Raw genomic sequence first — 21,164 nt, 5'->3', positions numbered from 1 at the left:
CTGTTTTTGAACGCTCATGAAACTGTTTAGTGTGTAACAGACTGTGCAGTTCTGTTCACGGTTACTTACTTCATTCCCTTCTAACTCAAAAAACTCAAACTTCATTGAGATTCGGTATTGCGTTGGGGCAACCACCTGCCACACACAGTTTTTGTTTGGAGGATACTCTTTGGGCCACCCTGGTGTGGTTATAGTCCCATTTAGCTTTGTCAGGAGTCCTCCGCAAGCAGCTGTAAAATTAAAAGGGAGAGCATCGTTTCTTGACTGAAACTGTGTTTTACTATAAACAGAAGCACGCTGAGAAGATTCAGTCCTTTCATTACTTATACTGCTGTAATGCCCAGACAGACTAATCAGAATCTTGTTTTATCATGCTTGGTGCAAACAAAGAGAAAGAGACAGCCCCTATCTTGAACAGCTTGCAGGTTTGCGGACAGAGATAAGTTTCAGGACTACACAAGGCGTTATCATATTCATTCTTTTCCCTTCCCTCCAGAGACTCTGGTTATTCTCTCGCAGCCTTTCCCATGCAAGTCCTCTGACCTCACCACCCTCCCCAGGACCTTGACCACCTCTCTTCTGACAGACGGACTACTTAAGATGCGCCTCGCATTCCCCCAGCTTCTCTCCTTAATTATTGATCCAGAATCAGCCCTACCTGTCTCAGCTCATATAGCTGTATATGCCTCCCACAACCTACTAGATAGGGTCACTTCTTTGGAATAGCAGTCACGTACTCTTCAGTCACAATTACTTTTGCTGAAGTATGGATGTTCAAGTAACAGAGAAAAACCCTATTATTTCCAAATATATGCTGAATAGTCACCTCCATACAACAGAACAATACTCTACTATGTTTGTGGATGCAGTTCAGATAGCAAAGGATAAACACATTAATCTTTTCCACCTGTGGAAATTTATTTATTTATTTATTTATTTTTAAAAAGGAAAGCAATGGGATTTGCAGTGGTTCTCGATCACACTCTGCAGCACTGATACCATTACAGCACTGTGACAGCACTGGAAATCATCCACAAATCTGTTTCTAAAGAGCTGGTGGGGGAAAGCTCCACCTTCTTCCAACTGTTCTGTGCTAACACTGAATGCTTTAAAAAATGGCTATTCCTGTCTAGCTGATGGTCTCACACACTACATCTCCTTCATCTAACACACCTGGGAGAACTCTCCAGTTTCTGTGTCAGGGCTCATTTGGCCAACTCAGACACATACCAGTCTTCCTCCTGGCACCAGGCTTTCCATGCTGAAGACTTCTTGGTATACACGTAAAGGATCTGACTGGGGTGGGGGGACTAACACCCTGGGTCACACCCCAGTGTGGGAAAAAAACCCAACAGGCACAGGTTTAGACACTGCACTCAGATGACACAAGCTGTACCCCCAGATGATCTAGTCTGGCTCAGGACAACTACTGCTAGTTTTCAATTTCTGCTTTTCAATGTCACTCCATTGTTCCTTGAGGCAATGGTAGGAAATGTGGAAATACTGGGGAAAAAAAACCCAACTTAAAGCTTTCTAATATGCTGCCAGCAAGGGGAGATTTGAATTGGATGACTATAAAGCAATTTTCTGTGCATGTCAACACTGCAGTGAAGCATTCGGCAGAGTTTCTGAGTTAGAAGCTTCTGCTCTGGCATCATGTGTGAATTAATACAGCTAGATCACCCCTCAAATTCCCAAACTATAACTAGGATGTAATGCTCACTGTGACTACACAGAGATTTTAATTCAGCAGTCCCAAGCAGTATCTACATACAGTGAGTGCTACATCACGTGGAACAAATGCATATATACTTTTAGGGATAGCCCAGGGTTTTTGCTCCACGCTGCACTGCACTACTTTGAGTGACTGCTCCTTTTACCAGAGTTGCTTTTCTGTTTGGGTGCTGGGGAGGTATTCCTTCTTTATTCTTCAGAGGCAGCGGGAAGAGTTTTCTGGAAGACTAGTAATCTTCCCTAACATTCTGACTCAGATCAGCAGGCAGACTAAACCATATTCCCTACATAAATTTGGGCTTATGATTAAAGGCCCAGAGATCAAACCTCTGTCTTCATGGCCCCCCTTAGATTAACCTCACTTTCTGCATACTGCCTAATACGCAGACATCTAAATAAATCGGTTTTCCAATGTGCTCACTATTAAAGTTGGGGGCAGGGAGGGGTACAACAACTGAAAAACCAACCTGCTTGATGAGAGCCACAATCTAACGTGCCTGCAGCCTAGGACTATCACCACCTCACACAAACACACACACACCCACCCCCCAAACAAACAAACAAAACCAACCCCATAGAACCAAAAGCAAAAGAACAAAAAGTGCAAAGAAACTAAGCAGAACGACCCCAAAGTGTGACAAATCATGAATTAAAGCCAGGAAATTGGAAAAAAGAGAGACCAGTGAATGGCGTCAGAAGAAAACCGTAACTCTGAGCACTCCAGTTTTCAAACTCCATTCACTACTCAAACAAACAGATGAACTGAGATAAGAATAATTTGTGCTATCCCTGAATTTATTGGTGTTTATGAATAAAAACCCAAACAATAATTGGTGCATAATGATGAAAAGCTTTTGCTTCTTTCCTTTGATATGAAATATGTATAGAATACAAAAGCTTATCTCAGTCCAATGCTATGTTTACAAAGGCTTCCACTTATCAGGTTTTTATTTCTCCAAATGATTATTTGAACACACTTTTCTCACCCTGGAAAGTAGAATTTGTTTCCAGCAAGAAAAGTCCACAATCGGACTGGGAGTGGGGAGGATTTCTCTGAGCTTTCAGCTAGAATAAAGGATCCTGCTCTTCAAACCTGCCAGCTTCCCAGGCACACCCCAGCCAGAGGTGGTAAGAGTTAAATACTGCAATTCTGAGACAGTGGCACATTGCGCTGCTGATAATTGTGTCCCTATGCATGGTGGGAGACTTGACTTTAATGAGTATGAATAACGTAAGAAGTGGTTTGGGAAGGTACGAAGTCCTGCTTTGCATCATTCCCGATCGACTAACAGCAAAACCTGTAAAGCTAAATTAGTGACAGACATCGGATGAACATGACTGCTGTGGACAGACATTACTCTGGCACCACTACTTAAAAGGGAGCACTGGTTTTCCAGGTTGGGTTCCACAGATCTCGCACTGCTAGGACAGAGCATATGAAAGATGTAGCATTTCATTCAAGCGATGGCACTCTGTGAGCTTTAAGAGCCCATAACACAGCAACGCACTGTACCTTCACAACTCTTTTTGTCAGGACCAAGTTCATAGCCAGGATCACAGGCGCACTGGTAACTGCCCAGAGTATTTACACAGCGCTGCTCACAGCCACCATTGTCAGGTTTGGCACATTCATCTTCCTCTGCCAAGACAGGGAAGAATGCAAAAATGTGTTAAATAATTACCTTCCTCAGCTGTAATTGCTGGATCGATATTAACCCAGAAAGCTGTATGCATGCTATTATAAGGTACACTACATAATACACTGTGGTTGCTGACTAGAGGATTTTCAAATGCTAAAGAGACCTGCAATGGAGAAAATAAAAATTTGTCCTTTGTGGGGTTTGGGTGGGTTTTTTTACAACAATACCTACTGACAGCTGCAGACCTAATTTATAAGCACTTTGTGGGCAGCATACAATAATTCAGGCAGCCAGAATCTAAAGGTTGTATAAAGTATTGAAAGAAAGATTGAAAATCCACAGCAGGGTCACTTGAAGGGCACTTTATCTCCCACGGAATCAATTTGTGCATTATCCCGAATTCATACTCAAAAACAGATTAACAGAATCCCCAAATCCCAGGTTTTCATTCTACTGATATTAAAGGGAACAAGATGCATCAGGGATGGGGGAGGGAAAGGAATAATGTGTTATCTCTACCAGCTCTGAAGTATACCCACGAGATTCATTGTTAAAATATTCGTCAGACATTGAAATTTTGTTTCCTTACAGGAGGACAAGTAATTTCTTAGGAATAAACGAGCTCCCACTCTCATGTCTACAGCCTTCAAGGTTGTGATTGTCTACAGTGAAAACTAACAGTTAGAGTAAGAAAAGCCCCAGCTTCTGGCTTTTCAAAAGAGCAAAAAGGTTCTCCTGGTGGCCTGACCTGTATTTCAGGTGTCACCATGGCCACACCACTGCTAGTGGCTTTCACTGTGCCTTGGGCAGCACAGGGTAGGAATTACACACTCCCCACGCACCAAATGCTGCAGGCGTAGCTGCAGTTGTATCACACACACACACACACACACGCACGCACCCTAAAACTGGAGGAAGACTGTGAGGCCGTTGGTCACTATAATTTCTCAGCTGGTTTGGGTTTTTTTCCTTGCTCAGAGAAAGTAATAAAATTGATAAAGCAGCCTAATGCAACAAACAGGTTAGAAAAACCACAACATTTAGACAAAAGAAAAACACCTTAACAGAAAAGATCCATTTGTGATTATAATATTTAACTTAATATTTGTTAACACAATGTCAAAAAAGCCATTTTTTTAACAAGATTAGATATGTTTCAAAGGTGTTTCAGAACTAAGCTGATTATTTGAACCTGAAGAGAGTAGGAAGTTGCACTTAATATGTTCCTTCATTCTTTGGACATACTTTACAAGGAGATACAAATACCTCTACTGTTTTGTTTTGATAAAGTTGTATGCCAAGGTAAAAAATATGCTGGAGACAGTACAGAAGTGATATTAGTAAAAATAGGTTGAGAAATATTTTTAATATTCTGTCATAATTTTTCTAGTACAAAAAAAGTGATAAGCAGTTCACAGCTCCCAAAATATGCTTTAACATTTACCTTTAAAAAAGTTAGCTGCAAACCCTGCTTTGTTAACAGTTCCATCAGAGACAAACTTCATCCACAGGGTATTAGAGGTAGATCTAATGTCTTCTGGCTTGTCATAGCCACAAAAGTGACCAATTAAAGGACTGTTCTCATTTGTTCCATCTCGAATTTCCAAGTAGTCATATGCACAGTTATCATGTCTTTCAATCTGTAAAAAATTATTTTTAAAGTGACCTATTTGAACTTCACCATAAATATCAAATATCAATCAGATAATAAACAGAAGATAAATTTTTCAAAGTTAAGTTTAGGGTTCTCTGTTTAGGGTTCAAACATCAGGAAGATGGACAAGCATCACTGGACTGTTTTTAACTAAACTTGTTTTCTACAAGAAAAAATTGTTAAGATGTTACACGGGACACAACAGTCTAACTGGAAAAAAGTAACTAAAAAGACACGCTCACCTCTAAGCTTCCTAATGTTCTGTCAAATTCCTCCTCTGAGCCCAAGTAGAGTCCTGTTTTCTCATGTACACTTAAGTATACAAGATTAATGGTTCAACAACTAAACAGGTCAGAAATATTAGTTGGTTTTGAAATATTAAAAAGCTCAATTTTGATTAATATGAATAAGATTTTTTAGACACTATCAACCTGTGCTATTTCAGGTGGTGATCAATTTATTATCTTCTTCCTTTATCCTCAACACAGTGCAAAATTTTATCTTCATCACTACCCACTGATGTTGCAGGGTAACTGTAAAAAATTACAGTGCATTAAGAGTTTGGGGCATCTGTGGAATTAGATCCAAACACACTTCTAAAATTATCAGCTCTTAAGTACCCAATAGAACAGATGACCAAAAAAAATCATCATTATTTTTCTGCAGCTGACGTGCCTGGCTTCTGTTGCACAATTCCTAATTTCAGCTGTCTTCTTTTGACTTTCTGGATCAATGAGTGAATAGTTGCCATACTGATGGAGAAACTTACTGAAACTAGAACAACTGAAAATGTCCCTCTCATTTAAACGTCCTGCTGGATGACATCCAAACATAGACTAATATGTGAGAGGACATGTGTGCATTTCTACTTGGGTAGCAAGCCTTGTGCTCTTTACATAATAGTATTTGGAGAATCAGAGTGGGAATTGCACGAAAGAAGAAAGCAGTAGCAGCCCAAATATGATCCTATCCTGAGCCTAGATAATTTATGATGCCTGTCTTTATTGAGAGAGTATCTTTCCTAACAGAATGAAAAGCCCTCTTATCTGGGTCATTTTACTGCAGGACTACTTCACATTACTCAAGCAATATAGCATCTTAGTTACAAAAGAATTAACTAAATCCAAGCATTCAAAAATAATTCCACTAAGAAAGCTATTGTTCAACTAAGTGGTTGAATCATGAGGTAGGTTTGGGGGGGCGGGGGGGATGGGACCACAGTCAGGGTGAAGGGGTTGGAGAAGCCTCAAATTTAATTCAGCACATCCAAATTCTGTTAAAATGACAAGTCAAAGCCAAACCAAACCTAGAAAAATCCACATCTTATCTCCAGACAGAGTTTTTCTTGCCCATAAGCTGCACAGTTAATACAAGTGGCTGCTGGCACTCTGCTCTAATTGTGCATTATGACCAACACTAAGCTCAGTAACCACCACAGACTAAGGAGCTTTCATTTAGCACATTAGGATTTCTGCTTCTTTTATGTAAGAGGGAAAATTGGGGGAAGGGACTGTTTGATTTTATTTCATTTTAATGGCATCAAAATATGGCACACACAAAATTTGTCTGTCTTCTTTCCAACTTTCCAATTCTTCAAGCATTTACATACGTAATTTTCTCCCACTCACTTCTCTGGCACAATCCATATTGCCATTTACTGTAATTTCTTAGCTGCTTGCTGAGGAATTGCTTTGGGCCAAAGTTTGGGAAATGAGTGAGAAAAGCCATGAAGATCTGGGATGCAACCACCTATTGTTGACTTCAAGGGCAAGTGTATGTTTGCAACTAATGTGGTCAGACATATGTCTACCTGAGCGCTGATATATTTTTGACATTGTATTAATGAGTCCAAATTTTCATTAATCTAAATAATAAAGTTTAAACACATGAAATCATATTCCAATCTGAAACAAAGTCTGCCTTGTCATCTCAGTAAAAATCATATTGCACTTTGATGTAGAAAAAAGTGACGTGGTCCAAAGCCTACTAATATCAATGAAGAAATTGTGTATTTTCCCCACACATGTCTGTGGTCATTTCACTACTTAAGACTTTTAATTAACATCTGTTTTTTCCACATTTCCATGTTCTATGGGGCAATGTGGAAATTATGATTTTTCACAGGCCACGTGCAGCTCTGAGTTACACGTACCAAATTCCCTTTGAGGTGAATTGTTAGTTTCTTTTCTGAGAATCACTCTATTTTTGGCAGAAGACAACAGCTAAAAATACATTTTGTTTCGCAGTAAGTTGCTAAACTTCCTAAGACTATAAAGACCAAACAACTTATAAAGTGCTATTGATTTTCAATAAAACAATTCGAAAGGTGGTCATTCTACCATATTGATTTATTTTTAGTGTACTACTACTGCGAGTGATGCCATTATTATTATCAATATTATTATATTAAGTGATTAAATTGTTACACCTATATATAAACTAACAGATAAATATTGTGTTTTTGAGAAATGGTAACCGGTGTTAAGGTGCTTGGTAACCAATGAAAAAGAACTAGCATAAAATGTGCTTTGCTTATCTGTACCTCAGGTTTTAAGATGTCGTGGTACTACCATCTGGGAACACTGCCATACAAAGATCTATTACACTTGCAATAGTTCTTATTCTTCCTACTACAAGTGTAGAAAATCTCCTCAAGTTAATGAAAGGACTTCCAGTGAGTCTAGTTGTAACTGGGCTGATTCTGCAAACCTTATTTACTGGAGCATTAAAATTTCACAAGATTGATATTACATGTGGATGAGGAGAAATATGCAAAATGTTAGCAAATGTAAAAAAGCATAAATAAATAGGTTTTACAGAAAAATGTATTGCTTATAGGAGAATGAAAGATACTATCAGCTCCTGAAGGCCTTGGAGCAAACACAGGGTTTGAGTGGCATTAGAGAACTACGTTGAGAAAATGCCAGAAAAATTCCTAAGACAGGTACATAAGGACAGGAAAACACTAAGAAATCTCCTGGTGAAATGGAAAGCCAGAGACATTCTCAACATCCATTCTCAAAAGAAAATTCCTTGTATGTTGTTTCAGTTTTGAAAATAACAATTACTTTAGACTAAAATATGTTTGGTTAAAAATTCCAGACTACCTTTGTTTTGTAGCACTCCCCCAACAGAAAAAATATATATATTAAAAAAAAAAAAAAAAGGAAGAGAAGAGGATTTGAAGAGCAAATCTGGGAGGCATGATATTTCAGGAGAAAACTTCCAGTTACTTCTTGTCATTGTTAATTTATTTGTTGATGGAGTCAAATTCCAGTACAGGTAAACATATCTGACTCAGGTCACAGACTTCAGTCATAAAAGGTGGGATATATGCCTAGTGGAATCAGAAGATCAGATAAATTTTATTCCCTGACTTACATAAAAATAATTTAAATGAACACTATCTGCAAAAAGATTAAGAGGGCCACTCAAATGAGGAAGATTGATATGGCTCAGCTCTACAAACTCTCTGGATTGTCTTAGCTGGTGAGACCGTGTGCCAACAGAAGTTCTTTAAAAAAAAAATAAATACAAGGACTGCTAATTTTCAAAGAACAATATAATAAAGGTGGTTATAACAATGAAACAAAAAGATGGAGTTACCAGTCCCAACTTTCCTGCTGCCATCTAGATACTGGAAAGTGTGGCTGCCCATCATCAGGCAGCCAAATAAGAAAGGGTAATCCCACACTCAGTGGAAAATGCACTGCCCACAGCAGGCAAAACAAGATGACTCATTGATACAGTTTGAAATTCTCAGCTTCCCTAGTGCTTTCATTTCAAAGCAAAGGTTATTTATACAGTTATTTTTTCTAGCATTACATATGGATAATGAGAATTCCTCTTACTTAACTGTACCTTTCAAACGACAGAGAAGTAATTTTCTCACAAACACGCTGCAATAACTCTTTGGCCTGACATTTACTTTTTTTGATCTCAGCTGGCACAAAGAACTATGATTCTTAAACAACTTCTTGTTTTACTGGGCAGTGCACCAAGGATTCAGTCCAGAGAGGGACTTCGTACCAAAAAACAGAACACCTACGTTCAGGCGCTTGGACCTGAAATGGAAATTAGACCCAATGGTGAATGTCTAGGCAAGGCACTTGAGAGCGGTTTCCAAAGCAACTCTCACTCTCAGTGGGGAGCCCTGTGGACGAGCCAGTAAGAAACGCTGCGAAGACAGATATAACAGAAGTTTTGTGCCTTTCTGGGGCACCTCATTTGGTGCTCAAGGGCATCTTGCCACTCTGGAATCACAGCTCAGACTCTCCCTGGAAAAGTATGTACCTTTCAAGTCCCTACTGTTGGATTTATTTTTTTTTTTCTTTCAAAACACATCTCGCAGAGGCACTAATTTGAGACTAGCACTCAACTATGCTTCTGCTCAATTTCCTCTTTCTTCTTATGAGGTGTCAGTCCACGTGTTTCACCTCTAGAGAGTGCCATAACACTAAATAGTCTGGGGGAAAAAAAATGGACATTTCTTCTTACAGCCTTAACCACTAGCCTACTAAATTGTGCTCTCATTTGCTGCTCCTTTGCTTCTAATCGTTTTCTATATGGTGGGGCATGAACATGTCATCTTCAGCCTTGCAAATAGTCCATAATTTGGTGATTAGAAAAAGGTCCTGGAAGATAAGAAGAGATGGAAGTTTGATTCTCCCAGAGGTGATATTGAACTGGGGTCAATTCAAGCAATAATGTACTGTGCGTCTAAACCAACGCTGAGCATCTGCATGGAGATCAAACACTCTGGCAACTCTCTTATGCAGAGGCATAGTGCCATTTCTCTAGGGATCACACTAAAAAATACCAAGCACCAATGGCAGACTAGAAAAGCTTCATATCTAGTCAGTAAATTATATAAAGTTACTGAAAACATTGTTCATTTTCAACAGTGCTTAAAAAGAGAGACTGACACACTCAGTTAAGTAGTCTTGAGCCAGGCCATGCAGAGTCTGAATAGTATTGGAAAACTCTTTGGGCAGGGAGAGCTGATCTCGTCTGCACTAGACCCAACATTAATTCAGGATATGAAAAAGGGAAAATGGAGTAGAATCTGTGAAATTATTAAAAGTCTGTTGTTTATATTCATAATTGCTGATAAAGTCCCAAGCCCTTGTTATCTCATACTCAGACCTTTCACCAGTCATAGCAAAAATGTGCCATACCTATGAAGTCTGTCAGTAAGACTAAAATTACAGGTTAAAAGTTATATCTGTATTTACTATACCTGTGTTTATATTTATGTGCACCATAAAGCCAAAAAGTTTAGATTTTAAAAAAGCGTTCGCATCATTACTGTTGAAGCATATTCAAATAAAATAAATGAACTCAAACTATGTTACTAAATTTATCTACAAGCTTCAAGCCAGTGTATCAGTATGCATAAAAAGACATATGAAATATTATTTTTCTTTGCTACACAGTAGTTTACTGCTGTTTAGCAAATTTATACACAAAGTGATGTACACTAAAGACATGCAAGTATGACTCACCATGGGTTTTTTCTTCCCTCTCTAAATATAGGTTTCCTTCTCTAAATAAAGGTTTGTAAACTGAATTTAAGTAGGCTTTTTTTTTTCCCCTTTCTTCTCAAAACGGAAGCCAAAACCCACAGTGGTTTCTTTCCAGATAGACATTCCTTTTTAACAATAAGATTTAGCAAAGGTAAAAAATCCCAATTATTTAACAGAATATTAAAGCAGCCTTGCTGAACTGGATTATGTATTTGCTAAACCTGTGACTATTGCCAGTACGTTAAATGTTCTACTTCAAATAGCATAAAAAGACATGAAAAACCTTTAATCTTCTTGGAAATATTTGCAGAAAGAAAGGTTTCATGGAGAGTAGAATTGGATTCTGGAGCTTACTTTTCATAGAGAATTCTTAAATTCATGCACAGGTTTAATGAGGATTCCCTTAAATGTCACTGTCACTTATCCACTAGATGCTTTTCTGAGATCAGTTAAAAGGCTTTACCTCAAATGCTTGAAAGGTTAATCCTACATTGTAGCTTTCTGACACTGTTATTTTCCACACACATTCCTTCATTGGTCTGTAGTCATCAGGATAATTGGGAGACTGGATCTGGCCTTCATTTTTGTGGATTTCACCGCCACAGATAGCTGATAAAAGCATAAAATTCTTATTGTCAGTAATGACGTTTTCTATTCCCCATGCCCAAACTGACATTTTATGCTTCCCTTTTTAAAACTAATGATAAGATTATTCTGAAGAAAACTTAAAAAGTCTACCAAGGACAAATTATTGAAAACACAATCCATTTAAACCACTACACATATTTCAGTTAGAGAATATAATTCAGCATTTCTAGCAGCTCTAAACAAGTCTACAATGTTCAGGAAGACTTTGGAATCATGGATAATCTGAATTTAGACATTTTACAGAATATATTTAAAGGGTCAAAATAATCTAATTTTACATTTTTTACCTTTGAAATATATTTAATAAACATTCTTCATTAATATTTACTAACCTTTAGAAAGAGACAAATGAGAGAGAAAAATCTCATATTTTATAATGACCTATGCATTTTAATCTACCGTTTATCACTTCAAGCTTACACTGAATTTGAAGAAACAGCTAATATAAATAAAAAAATATTTTCATGAAAAGTAAATGCACTTTTCAAAGGTCCATACTGGTAATCATGTAAAGATCTGTGAATATCAACTATATCATACAGTTTACTACCATAGATTCAATATTTAAGAAAAGAGGCTCTATTTTAAACAGGTGAATGTTGACTTGCTAATATACTCAGTGTGTGGGAGTGTCTCTATTAAGTAATCCCAGAGCATATGGAAAACTTTAGTCAGATTTTTCTGAAGAATAAACAGAAAGTACTCAAAAAAAAAAAAAAAAAAAATCTTTCCACACACTAAGCACAAGAACATGCACATTTGGTTAATTAAACAACTGGTAAAAAATGCTTATGAATATTATCAGTGGTATCCCTGGAAAAGAGGTCATCTGAAATCTGATCACGGGAAGAGTTTCAAAATGTCCTGTCTAGTCAGTTAACACCTACTGTCTCTTTTAGTAGTACAATACCGATTTCATATCAGGTTATTTCTGACTTTTTTTTTTTTAATAGCAGAAGGTATCCGGTTAATATTTTTCCTCTATAATCAAGACATTTTTAATGCTATAAGAGGCTTACCTTCATAAATTGCTGCAAAACCTTTCCCAACCCAGTTGCTGCTGCTGCGGAACTCAATCCACATCCTGCTGTCAGAGGATGCGAGGACTTCTGGCAGTTTGTCACCACAAAACCTGCCTAAAAACATGCAACCAGTAACTGCATTTTCTGCCGCCTCTGAAGCCAAACGCTGCAAACATTTATACAAGTGTTTAACATTATAAACAGGAGTAGCATAACCAACTCAGTGGAACTATTCACACGCTTATGGTTAAGCACATGTGTTTCTGCAGATCAGGACCTAATACACAAAGATTTTATTATAAAGCTTTCAGTACTTCTTTTCATGGCAGTCAGGCTCACAAGTCTAAGTATAAAACCTTAGGGGAATCCATTAAAAAAATTATTGTTATAGATTGCTTCTATACATACAAACCCAGGCATTTTGGAAGGGGAAAGTGAGTACTAATCTTAAGAGAGGAACATAATCTAGGCCACAGTAATAATACTGCTCATTGCATCTAAGGACCAGAGAGATTTAAAAACTAACATCCAAATGACCCTGGACTATATTATCCTCTTGAATTCAGCCTACATAGGTGAAATTTCTGTTTGTCGAGGTGATAGAGAAGGGAACAGGAGAAAAGGATAATTACTGGGTGGTCTTAATTGTTTCCTCTTTCTGTTCATTGTAAGGCCAAGAAAATAGGCACTCCTGTTAAAAATCTGTCCTCTGTATTTGCTTCCTTTCCTTTCTGTTTTGCTGGTTTTAAATTAAGGATGTTAGGACACTAACAAATAGTTTTAGTCTTCATTCTAAAAACAACAAAACTGACCCAAGAAGTTGGAGGTGTTCATGTTTCCTATGCTCTGAAATCCCCAGTTTCAATCAGAGAAGATCATCATGGCGTGTGAAATCTCCCCACCAACCCTCTGTCTGATTCAAGAAAAGGATGGCTGCAGCTTTCTGAGCATTAGTTGCAACTCTAAGACTTAGTTCATTATTGCTTTGCATGTCTTTTGTCTGCAAGGGCAGGGAAGGACGTGCAAAGAAGAAATAGAAGTAATCTTCTATTCATAATTTTAAAAGTACAGGAACAGAGCTCATAAGCACAACTCTACAGTGGGTGCTCTCAACCACAGTGCATGTGCTCATCATGTGCTCTGTGGATTTCCCATCACATGCTCTACAGATTTGTCTGTATACTATTTCCCCATTTCTGTGAACAAAACTATGGCAACTTCCTATTTCATAAGCAAAGCAAAAAGTTGCACATTTTGTAGTTTTCATCTTTCCACACATGCGGCTGAATAACAGCTAGCTGCAATGAAAGGAAGGCTTGAGGCTTGAAGTCAAACAAACAACTTATTTGAGGCCATTTAGAGTTTTTTCCCACCCCCAAGTTTAGATACATTCTGGGCACCTAAAAACCAAGAGGTTTGTTGTGGGTTCAACATCAAGCAAGTCCACTGAACTCAATGAGTATGGTAACTATGGACAGTGCAGCATTCAACAGTTGCATACCAAGCAGAGGTGATTTTCTCCAGTAGCCATCTCTTACTTCAATGTAGTCGTACCAACAGAGACTGCTCTTGTAAAGGTCCATGGTGGTGAAGTTTAAAACAATCTGCAATCAGAGGAGAACACCTGATTAAATCACATGTGTTTAATACTAGAAAATGATCACAACAATATTCTGCAGAACTGAAGCCAGAGTTGTCACCTGTAACAGGATTCCAGCTACTTAGACATTTAATTAACCTCTCCTCAATTATTTCTTAGAGTAAGTAAAAGTTGTTTGGGAACGTTAAAGTTTTTTTTATTTAATCTTACATATTTGAGCAGATTCAAGACAGACTACTCACATTTAATTGCTTACAGGGAGCTTTTTACTGAGAAATAAAAATTTGAGAATGCTAATAAGGTAAAATAATGTGCTAATATAATATTGTTATTTGAGAATTCTCCTGCCAATTCCTCTTCCATTACATTCTGACTATAATCAGCATTGATAGCTGTAAAAAAAAATAAAAAATTGTTGTTTTATTTTGGTTTGTGTCTCCTACGACTGTTTTGACAAAACAATTTACTTTCAGACAAGTTAAATATTGACAATGGTAGACAGTAATGCTGAAAGCAATATCACTAAAACAAGTGGTACACAGTCCCTTAATGACTCTTAATGAAACTATAATAAAGCTTTTTATACAGAAATTTGAGTTCCATGCATTTCTGGAACTTTCGAACTTGGACTCCCAATTTTACTGAGCATACCTATACATAGGCATATTTTCAATACTCAATATCAGGACTACCCTAGACCATTACATTATCCCACTTTGGTTTAAAAATATTAATCCTAAACTGCCATAAACTTACACTTTCAACACAGGAATAGGATTCATCCTCGATTACAGGATGACACAATAGCTACAGTTTGGACCCTGACTGACTGGGACAGTCCTAGCATCCTGTCCTGCAATTTCAGGGATAAGTCCAAACAACAAGATTTAAAATAATTCATATTTTATATTATAAAATCATATTTATATTATAAATAATTTCCAATTCATAGCCTTTCATTGGATTTAAGTGTATTTGGAAAAAGAATTCATCTTCTTCCAAATCAGTTCCTCAGTGTAGATTAATAAATATTTCAACCTAACTGAAAATGTTCTTTATTCACATATGAGCAAAGAAGAGGTTTTATTTTTAGCTTTGACTCTAGGAATTCACAATCAAAACCTGCTATTATAAAGCAAACAGGAATTGCTGCACGGTAGCGAATACCTCACACTGCAAAAATATATCTCCATGGCAGCCTATGAAGCAGCTGTGTCGGTTGAAAGGAGAGGAATTTACCCTTAGTCCAGCTGCAAGGAGGAAATAGAACACCATAACTGGAAGAATGGGCCCAGATAGTCAGACGGGATGGGTTTACTTCCACCTCCTCTGAAGGCACCGTGTGTCTCTCCAACCACAACATAGTACAATATTAAACCAGGAAGGTGGAACTTTTTCAGACTGCTTGATTTTAAGAAGATAAAACTATTAGCTATTGGGGGAAGCTAATTTAAAGATAACATAAAGCTCAGCGGTTTGGGTGTGTAGGTGGTAGAGTGTCACAGTAAGACTCTTCTCCAAACAATGCAAAATGGAGACAAACTTTCAGAGCAAAACACTATGTGTCTTAATATTAGGCTAGCAGGGGTTTCGCTTTCACTTACTTTCCACAAAAAATAACTAAGTACCTTGATACGAGCAACTACATTCTCAAAAATCTCTTTTGCTTTCAGTGGAAAATGGGAAACTTTCTGACTTAATCTTAAAAGCTGTTTCTTCCCCTATACGCTAGTGCTGACACTACTGATCGTTTGGGTTCTAGACCAAGCTCACAGGTGATTCTATTCAGCTTTCGCCTTTACTACCATGATGCCATGGGAAACAGAAAACATCTATAAGGCTACACATAAAACCCAACAGCCAGAAGTCCTGTACAGTGAGGCACATTATGCCAGCAGCCACAGCCTTGTGGGATGAAGGTATGGGACATGAAGCATGCCAGGGACCGTCAGGACAGCACTGAATAAATTAATACCTGTTCTGATGGTTGAGTACGGCCAAGCATTTATATCCACAAGCTGCTAATGCATCCACAAAACCTGCAAAAGCATTGCTTAAACAGCAGTCTGCTCTAGCACTGTGTTCTCCATGGGAGCATCCTGCAAGCACCTTTGGTATGTTTTTAGTGTAGCAGACGCAACAAATATAGCCTACCCTCTCTCTTTTGGCCCCTTCCTTCTGTCATTTTAGGGCCACAAAGGGAGGCAATAATTTAATCGCAGATCTATGTGCAAAGAATATCTGCTTCGATGTTAGTTTGATACTTTGGAAATGTATTTAGGTAATATTAACTCATGTCCAGGCTGCCATTGGCACTTTGAATCATAAAGACCTATAACAATGAATAATCATCAAATTATATTGTTGTCATGCTTTAACCCCAGCCAGCAACTAAGCACCACGCAGCCGCTCACTCACTCCCCCCCATCCAGTGGGATGGGGGAGAAAATCGGGAAAAGAAGTAAAACTCCTGGGTTGAGATAAGAACGGTTTAATAGAACAGAAAAGAAGAAACTAATAATGATAATGATAACACTAATAAAATGACAACAGTAGTAATAAAAGGATTGGAATGTACAAATGATGCGCAGGGCAATTGCTCACCACCCGCTGACCAACACCCAGCCAGTCCCCCAGCGGTGATTCCCTGCCCCCCAATTCCCAGTTCCTAAACTAGATGGGACGTCCCATGGTATGGAATACACCATTGGCCAGTTTGGGTCAGGTGCCCTGGCTGGGCATGAGAAGCTGAAAAATCCTTGACTCTAGTCTAAACACTACTGAGCAACAACTGAAAACATCAGTGTTATCAACATTCTTCACATACTGAACTCAAACCATAGCACTGTACCAGCTACTAGGAAGACAGTTAACTCTATCCCAGCTGAAACCAGGACAATTGTAGGCTTCCTTCCCGAGCTCAGAGATGAAAACGGACTAATCTGAAATCAGACACAACTGCTGTGCAATCCCTTCTTTTTGTTGCAACAGAAATTACAGTAGAAATGAATATATTTAAGGAAAACACGTTCCTTATACTGAAAGGTTTGCAGTAATAGATATTCTAATACCTTAAACTATTTTTCAATGTAGATACCCTTTCCCTGAACTTTAAAAAAAACAAAAGCAAATTAAGTCCTAATGAAAAAAACAGCTTCAATTAATATCTTGTATTATGTAGATAGGGAAAGTGTTCATAAGCATGGAATTTAAAAAGATAATGAAATGCTCACTGATTTAATCATTCAGCAAATTAGAACAATACAGTTTTTATATAGAAAATAAATCAAATCAGTGCTTTTACAGCTAAGGCAGGTAGGGAATTGGGGGCAGGGGGAAGGAGGAGTGTTGCTTGTGTCTTTTGGGAGGTTTTGGTTTGGTTTTGTTGGGGGGGGGGGGAGGGTTGTTGGTTTTTTTTTTTAAAGCAGGTAAGCAAATCATCCAGACAGTCCACTGTTGAACTCCAAGGATTTGAACTTCCAACTCTGAGACATCCAAGATTTGATTCTAGATCCCCTATATCTCTGCAAGTTCTGTAATCTAGACTTTAAAACTCCTTTCTTATTTTGGATGTGGCTAGTCAGGTTAAATAGAACAAATTTCAACAGCAGAGGGACAACTAGAATCATTCAAGTAAGCACAGCACCCACTTTGGATGCACTCTCAGCAGAGCAAGCACTTCAATCTAGGTTTCTACCTAACAACCTCTATCTTCAATCCAACTATTAAGATACATCTCTCTTCAGATAGCTCTCATTTCTCCCTTGCCAGTTTTTCACCACGGCCTTGGTGGAGAATCATTTTTTTTTTTTTTTTTTTTTTTTAATTTTGCAAAACAGGAAGAATGTTTTCTTTCCAGTGTTACTGAGAAAATTGACATAAAACCTTCAATGCCATACTACTCAGTTTCCAGACTATGGAACTGTTTACCTAAAAATGGCATGCATCAAAGCATTAGTTGATCCTCTCAGCTGGCATTCACTAGGTTACTGTGGTTTTGTCCACCCGCATGCTCTCATGCTTCTTTTAGTCTAACTGCAGCACCTCCTGTTTCGACTTCCCTGTCTTATTTCCTGGATGCAGACTTCCTGTGCCATTCCTTCCCAGAAAGGGAACCTCACAACTCACCTCTTTGCTTTTGCCTACCGCTACACCTCTCAAACTTCTTCTACCTTATGTGCACCCTTTCCCACATGTCTAACCCACAGGGCATTTGGACTTTACTATTCAGGCACTCCTTCAGGAACATGTACTGAAGAATTAAATGCACAAATATTATCAGAATTCCAAAACCACCTACTTACCATGTTATTCTCCATGAGAAATATGCAGATCTGGCTAAAAGTACAATCATCCATACGCTTCCCCGTGCTTCGGTTTTTTATTACATTTCCAAGTGCAGTTTGAATCTATCTCTCAGGATGGCAGGGACGTTCTGTATATTCTCTCATTCACACAGCAATTCTGTCTGTCCTTTGCAGGCTGTTTCTTGAACTTGTCCTTCAAATAAAGAGGCCTCACCAACTACAAATTTTTGTTCTTCTCCGCTCATCCACTTTGCACTTAAGATTCCTTCTAAACTCTTACCTTCTTTTTTTTTTATCTTAGATTATCAGACCATAGGTAGGTATTTTTGTTTGTATCTAGCCATAATACCTGAAAACCCTACTGCCCTCAGCAGCTCCTTGTTCTTTTCCACCCATGCCCACCTCATCCCAGCTGTGCAGGCAGAGGGGTTCACAAGGGGGAGCCTTTTTCTCTGCCCAGATGAGATGCAGACAGCTCGATTAAGGTCAGGCTACCTTCCACAGCTGCTTAAGCTAAACCCAGCTGTCTCTGTTGGAAGCAAGTTATGAAAGCCACAACCTATACCTCCTCCATTGGCTCAGCTATGTAGAGCCTGGAGGCCTCTCACCAGTCTAGCCACAAGTTTTCCATTTTCCATGACACAGCTGAAACATCAGATTTCTATTTTCTGTTTGGAAATTTGCCTTTTTCCAAACCTTAGTTGCCAGGATAGAGTTGGGAAAAGGATGGTTTTACTTCGGTGTTGTCATGTCATTGTCTCAAAGTGCTGCTATCTAAATGGAAACCATTAAAATTTAATGAACCTCCTCAATGGCCCCTGCCTTTGAAACTATATGAAATAACCTTCACAGCCTTTTCTCACTCTGACATGCCAAGGTATTTGATGATACAGCAATTCCTTAACTTTGACCAGAATTCATTAGCTGTACATAGGCAGAACTCCCAATCTGTCACAGCTTGATTTCTGGTTGGGAACCAAACAAGTATAAGTATATTTAAGATTCTGATTTGCAATTCTGCAAAGTATTAAATAGAACTACAGACAAGGCAGAGCTTGTTCAAGGGGACAGGATGGCTGAAAGTCTTCATAGGAAAAACAATCAATGGGTATTTGTCAGCACAGTTAAGGAATTATTGATTACACAGCAGATTCAATTGTGCTACTGCAGCTTCAGGGAGAATATGTCATACCTCCTGCTGCCTGGGATAAGAAAGCACAAAATATATAGCAATACCAGGTAGTAGTAACTAAGTTTTCACAGATGGCATTTTTTCCCATATCAACCAAGGATTTATCTGTCCTATTTTATCATTCATGTAAAACATTAAAGAAAATTGAAAAGTAAGGTAACCTATTCAAAAAGGTGGATTAAAAAAAACCCACTGGCATAGTTGCAACTCCCTATGCCAACAAAATTTCTACACACCAGAAGGCAGGATTCGCTCCGGCAGAGGGCATACAGTATTACTAACAGCACCCTCCCCCAGAGATTTTTCTGTCCATAGATACACTGTGTACAACTGTTTACCATATAGTCTTAAATCTGGAGAGAAAGTAAGAGGTGAATGAACTGCCTTGTTTTAGTAATAGGCACACACACATTTTAGGTTGGGCTGGCAATTTATGATGCCTATCAATAAAAGGAATGCTGCAGCTAGCACGTACCACTGCAGTCCCGTCCTCCATTGAATCTCCTGCCATCAAAGATCAGAAGTGTCTGTACCTGCAGAAAGCAGCACGGATAGAAGTCCTCTAAACTATGCTCAAACAGCACAATGTTAAATCTCAATAAATAAGAGACAAGAGCTAGACAATCTGGACTGGTGCTTTTTCAGTTTATTTTTAGGTGACCAAAGTGCTCACTGATGTTTCAGAACATGATGTGATGTACTTATACACACTCTAACCTCCGCACAATATTCCTGAGATCTATCAGGGTCAAAGCAGCAAACAAAGGAATAAAAATTTAAATATATTTTTATTTTCCCTTCATAATGTGAATATGTTATCATGATTTACTGAGAAAATTTGGGATCAAGCATAATATGTGTCCAAGGTACAGTGATACTTGCATTAGTTAAGATTTAGACCTCATTTCTGCTATCTGCTATTCATGTCAAGTACTTGCTGCAAATAGGGTCATTTATCTCAAGACAGACAATATCCTATGAGAACAGCACTGGCAATACAGACTTTTTGAGACTAGCACAAATATCATTTTCTTTGTTCTTGATGAACCATATGGAGACTATGAGAGCTGGAGGTCAGAACAGTGTCCTACAGACAGGACTTGTCACATCAAATTTCAATTAGAAAATTCTGTTTAGTCTTTTTCCCCATTTGGAGTGGGAGGTAAGATGGGAAGGGAGCCAGTCTTCTTACATTGCTGACTTCAGGACAGGGGCTTTCCCCCATTTCGCTTTTGTACAGTATAATACAGTTCCAGGGGTGGTTACAATCTCAAGACATAATGGTATTACAAATACCTTACAGTTACACTAACTGATAGGCTTGCACGAAGTTGGAGTATGCTATGAATACTTAAGCATGACTATTTTCTAACTCATATATTGTTTTCAAAAGCCAATAATAATTGTAGATGAACACTACAAACTTTTAATTTTTTAACTGAGGAACAGAAAAGAAACCTAAGCAATTTTTGTTGTTATCATAGCAGTGTCTAAGAAGCAACACAGACAGTGGGGACATAAAATTTTCTATCTAGATTAATTTGCATCTTTTGCGCAAACCTTCTCTTATTAATCTGTTTTCATTTGTTTTTCCGTGCCAACCTGCAGAGCCACCCACGCCCTCCTAGCACAGAGTGTGTTTATTTTCCCTCCTGTCTCTGGCTCTTGCCCAGAGGAGGGCGAACGCTTTCCAAATGACACTGCTTTCATCCCCCACAGTGGCAAATGCTCTTACAGCTCCTCAGGATCTATTAGTACATCAAGAACATATATTCTTGGTGTCTACCAGGACCTGACCTGAAAGAAACATGGAATAAAGTAATCCACTCAGGGGAAAACTAC

The 21,164-nt window shown here is 38.3% G+C and overlaps 1 protein-coding gene across 1 annotated transcript in view; it reads right to left on the bottom strand.

The window, feature by feature from the left end:
• Positions 1–21,164, bottom strand: part of TLL1 (tolloid like 1) — a 141,158-nt gene that overhangs the window by 24,617 nt on the left and 95,377 nt on the right. The window contains exons 10-15 of the mRNA XM_069786523.1: positions 13,725–13,827; positions 12,221–12,337; positions 11,017–11,162; positions 4,819–5,014; positions 3,248–3,373; positions 70–230 (exon numbers count right to left, since the gene is read on the bottom strand). Of these exons, the coding sequence (XP_069642624.1) occupies positions 70–230; positions 3,248–3,373; positions 4,819–5,014; positions 11,017–11,162; positions 12,221–12,337; positions 13,725–13,827 (849 nt within the window). The remainder of the gene's footprint in view (positions 1–69; positions 231–3,247; positions 3,374–4,818; positions 5,015–11,016; positions 11,163–12,220; positions 12,338–13,724; positions 13,828–21,164) is intronic.

This window comes from Haliaeetus albicilla, chromosome 1 (assembly GCF_947461875.1).
Source record: "Haliaeetus albicilla chromosome 1, bHalAlb1.1, whole genome shotgun sequence".
Lineage (NCBI taxonomy): Eukaryota > Metazoa > Chordata > Aves > Accipitriformes > Accipitridae > Haliaeetus > Haliaeetus albicilla.
Note: the sequence above shows the minus strand (reverse complement) of the source record. Positions and strands in the feature narration are given on the sequence as shown.